General features: G+C 31.3%; 2 protein-coding genes across 3 annotated transcripts in view; one reads left to right on the top strand and one right to left on the bottom strand.

The window, feature by feature from the left end:
- Window positions 1-2,009, top strand: part of LOC111681130 (LIM and SH3 domain protein Lasp) — a 29,249-nt gene that overhangs the window by 7,440 nt on the left and 19,800 nt on the right. The window lies entirely within an intron of this gene.
- LOC124420047 (odorant receptor 33b-like) lies at window positions 420-1,808 on the bottom strand. Its single transcript, XM_046951619.1, has 2 exons — window positions 1,057-1,808; window positions 420-969 (listed from the first exon to the last, which is right to left on the bottom strand). Exons 1-2 carry the CDS (start codon window positions 1,797-1,799, stop codon window positions 561-563), a joined length of 1,152 nt encoding a protein of 383 aa, XP_046807575.1. The 5' UTR covers window positions 1,800-1,808; the 3' UTR covers window positions 420-560.

The raw sequence follows: 2,009 nt of genomic DNA, 5'->3' as shown, positions 1-2,009 counted from the left end.
AGATAGATAGATAGATAGATAGATAGATAGATAGATAGATAGATAGATAGATAGATAGATAGATAGATAGATAGATAGATAGATAGATAGATATATAGATAGATATTTTTAACCAATAGGGGAGCTTCTGTGACGACTCACCACCGGCACATTGTGCTTCTTACACGCAGGTGGCTATTTCCTTCCTTCAAATACTTGAGCTACCTAATCTCTGACCATGGCTGCCTCGTTACTTAACTTCCGTGATGCAAAATCATCACTTCCGCTTACAACCATACAGATGATATGGCCTTTGTAAAGCCTTAGATATTTTATATATCTAAACCTTGTATTATATTATCAGACAGACATTCTAAACCATCAATCATTACTGTTCGTGTTCCGAGTATTCAAACTATTAGTATTCTTTGAAAAATTTGAAAGATTTTTCTTTTTATTTGTATTATTACAGAAGCTACTTTCTACTTAAAAAAAAAACATATAACACTTCTAATTTAAGTGTTCAAATACAATTATTGTGTCAAATAAATTTTTGTTAAAATCACCATCTCAAATAAAATTTACTTCATATTCATTATTAAAGCAAAAATCGAATAAGCATTTTTACAAGTAAACAGAAATGAATCCAGATTTATATAGAACTGCCAGGCCGTGATATGCAAAGGTTTTTTCGTAGTCTCGGCAAATATTCTTAGATTCTGTTTAAATATCTTATCCTGTTCCAACCAGTTTGAAGAGAATATCGAATAAGTTAAATTCGCAAATTCCATTTCAACCAAAGTTCCATAATAACACAATGGCAAAAATTCCAAGGCCGTTGCTAGTAAATAAACAGTATAGTAGATCAAGGTAAAAGCATCACTAGTAAAGAGTATTAAAAATGCCACAGAAGAACACATAATAATGCTGGTAAAGATTATCTGAACAAATATATAGAAAGATAAAACCTCCTCTAATTTTTGGCGATATCTGTGGCAATAAAGAGAGGAAGTTATTAAATTTATATACCAACAAAATAGATGTCATTTTATATGTATATATTACACTCTTACTCACTCCAACAAATCCTTATGATCCTGTATACAGTTCAACAATTTTAGGTTATTTTCCCTTTTTGTTTTGTACGGGTCTGCACCCAATTTGGATAATCTCATATTTAAGGTATGCAGTTGACCACTCAACAACGCCATATACATGGTGCCAAAGGTATCAATAACTAGAATTTGCATTATAATAATTGATGCACCAATAAATTGATAAACATGAGCCACAAAGTATAAGGCCGAGTTAGAAAACGGGTCGAAAACAAAATAAGCCGGATACAATAAACGCCACGTCCCCAATATACCATTACCCAATACCGACAATTCGGCAAAAACACCAGCACTTATGTACATGATGATAAACATTCTGAATACACGATCTAAATTCCTCAAAACCTCATATTTAAAGTAGCGAGTCTCATCTTTATCCAATAAAATACGTTCATTCTGTTTGGTTATAATATCTAAAATATCTTCGATATTATGAAATTTCAACCACATTATAATGGTTTTAATGCTGCACAGTATAGCTGTTACCACCATAGCCAGATTTTTTATAAAATCGTATAAAGTATTACTCATGATTAGACCAATTATCAAATGTATTGGATAAACAATTGTCACCATAATGTTCACAATTACAGCATAGGCTATATAGAGTTGGCGAAATTTATCGGTTGGTAAAAACCCCAAAATGCGCCAGCATATAAATTGGATGCGAAATAATGTTTTCACGTTTTGAATTGTGGTCGTCATTGTTTTTTGTTGTCGGTTGTCCGTATGCGTTATTTTAAAGACTGAAGTCAAAACCCTTTAACCACTTTGTTAAAAATAAAGAAACATTGTAAACAATTGTCTCATTTATTAATTATTTTAAATAAATGTCGCGTTGTTTCCTAACGCTAACTAGTTAATACATAGATAGATAGATAGATAGATAGATAGATAGATAGATAGATAGATAGA

Source organism: Lucilia cuprina, chromosome 5 (genome assembly GCF_022045245.1).
Source record: "Lucilia cuprina isolate Lc7/37 chromosome 5, ASM2204524v1, whole genome shotgun sequence".
NCBI classification, from domain to species: Eukaryota; Metazoa; Arthropoda; class Insecta; order Diptera; family Calliphoridae; genus Lucilia; species Lucilia cuprina.
Note: the sequence above shows the minus strand (reverse complement) of the source record. Positions and strands in the feature narration are given on the sequence as shown.

Coding starts and splice junctions, on each gene's coding strand:
- LOC124420047 (XM_046951619.1), bottom strand. CDS start 1,799: ATGACGACCACAATTCAAAACGTGAAAACATTATTTCGCATCCAATTT. Junction 970..1,056: donor GATCATAAGGATTTGTTGGA/GTGAGTAAGAGT, acceptor TTATTGCCACAG/ATATCGCCAAAAATTAGAGG.